The 1,293-nt window shown below is 29.2% G+C and overlaps 1 protein-coding gene across 1 annotated transcript in view; it reads left to right on the forward strand.

Annotated features, from left to right (window-relative positions):
- Nucleotides 1-1,293, forward strand: part of LOC119585236 (eukaryotic translation initiation factor 1A, Y-chromosomal-like) — a 12,473-nt gene that overhangs the window by 6,549 nt on the left and 4,631 nt on the right. The window contains exon 3 of the mRNA XM_037933896.1: nucleotides 583-678. Coding sequence (XP_037789824.1) covers nucleotides 583-678 — 96 coding nt within the window. The remainder of the gene's footprint in view (nucleotides 1-582; nucleotides 679-1,293) is intronic.

Genomic DNA, 1,293 nt, shown 5'->3' on the forward strand with positions numbered 1-1,293 from the left:
AGATTGAAAATAGGGAATTTACTTCTTAAATTCCAGATTGCCTATTAAAAATACTTTTATTTCTGTGTATATTTGTATTTCTCCTTATTCCATGGTGCTTTCTCATCATTTCAGATATTGTTATTGTTGTTGCTTTAATGTTAAAAAATATTTTTTTTATGCAATTGATGAAATTATCTTGTTGAGGTATATCTGTATGATCTCATTAAGTCTTTTGTGTAACACCGTTTTTCCTTACAAAAGAATGTGTAGACAAACATATGTAAATGTATTCATGAACTTGATATTTCTGTTTTTGGTAGAGCTTGATTTTTATTTAGTTTCATTATTATTTGTTTTGTTGATCAATTTTACATATGTATCTATGTTTTTTGTCAGTGTAGTGTTTATATATTTTAGTATTTGCTTTTTTAAGTTTTAGTTCCTTGCTTAAAGATATATGTTGAGAATATATCATGGTGCTTTCATTGTTTTTCAGTGTCACCATGGTTACTTAGATGATTCCCATAGTTACTGCTGTTTTTTTATTAATAATACTAATAGGAAAACTATACTGATTATCTTTTTTCATCTAAATGTCAGGTGACAAAAATGCTTGGAAATGGCAGATTGGAAGCTCTCTGTTTTACTGACGGTATGAAGAGGCTCTGTCACATCCGTGGAAAACTCCGGAAGAAAGTGAGTAAATAAGAGTCATAGACTTGTTTAGAAAGGACAGAAAGATGAATTTTGTTAAAGAAAGCAATCTTTCAGAAGCATATGAATTAAGCTAATGTTATTTCTAAACTTTGTATTTATTTTATCACAAGACTATAGTTACCGAAGTACTTCATCTTTAATTATAGACCTTTACTTCAGTTCACATTTAAGTAATGAGTTGCCTGCTTTAAGTTCTTGTTGTCCTTCTTAGCCATCTGCATAAATATGTGCTCTTTACATTCATGTGTTGCAAGAACTGAAGTACAAACTCCGTGGTCATACATTATTTTCATGTTGCTCTTGTGTTACATCCCATTCACAAGGTTTCTAAACCGTGAATGGTGCAAGTCTGTCTTAGAAGTTTAAAAAAACTGCCTTTCATGACAAAAGACTCCATTTTCATATTGATTGCTATAAATTGACAGTTTAGAATGTAGCTAATTACTCTTGTTTTGGTGTTATACTTTTTCAATAATAGTACAAAGCAGATGAAAAATTATTTATACATCTTGCTGTTAATAAGTATATAAGCATTGTGTATTATATCAAAAGAAACAAAATAAAGGTATTTTATGATGTTTGAGTAGATGGAAG

Source organism: Penaeus monodon, chromosome 19 (assembly GCF_015228065.2).
Source record: "Penaeus monodon isolate SGIC_2016 chromosome 19, NSTDA_Pmon_1, whole genome shotgun sequence".
Classification (NCBI taxonomy): Eukaryota; Metazoa; Arthropoda; class Malacostraca; order Decapoda; family Penaeidae; genus Penaeus; species Penaeus monodon.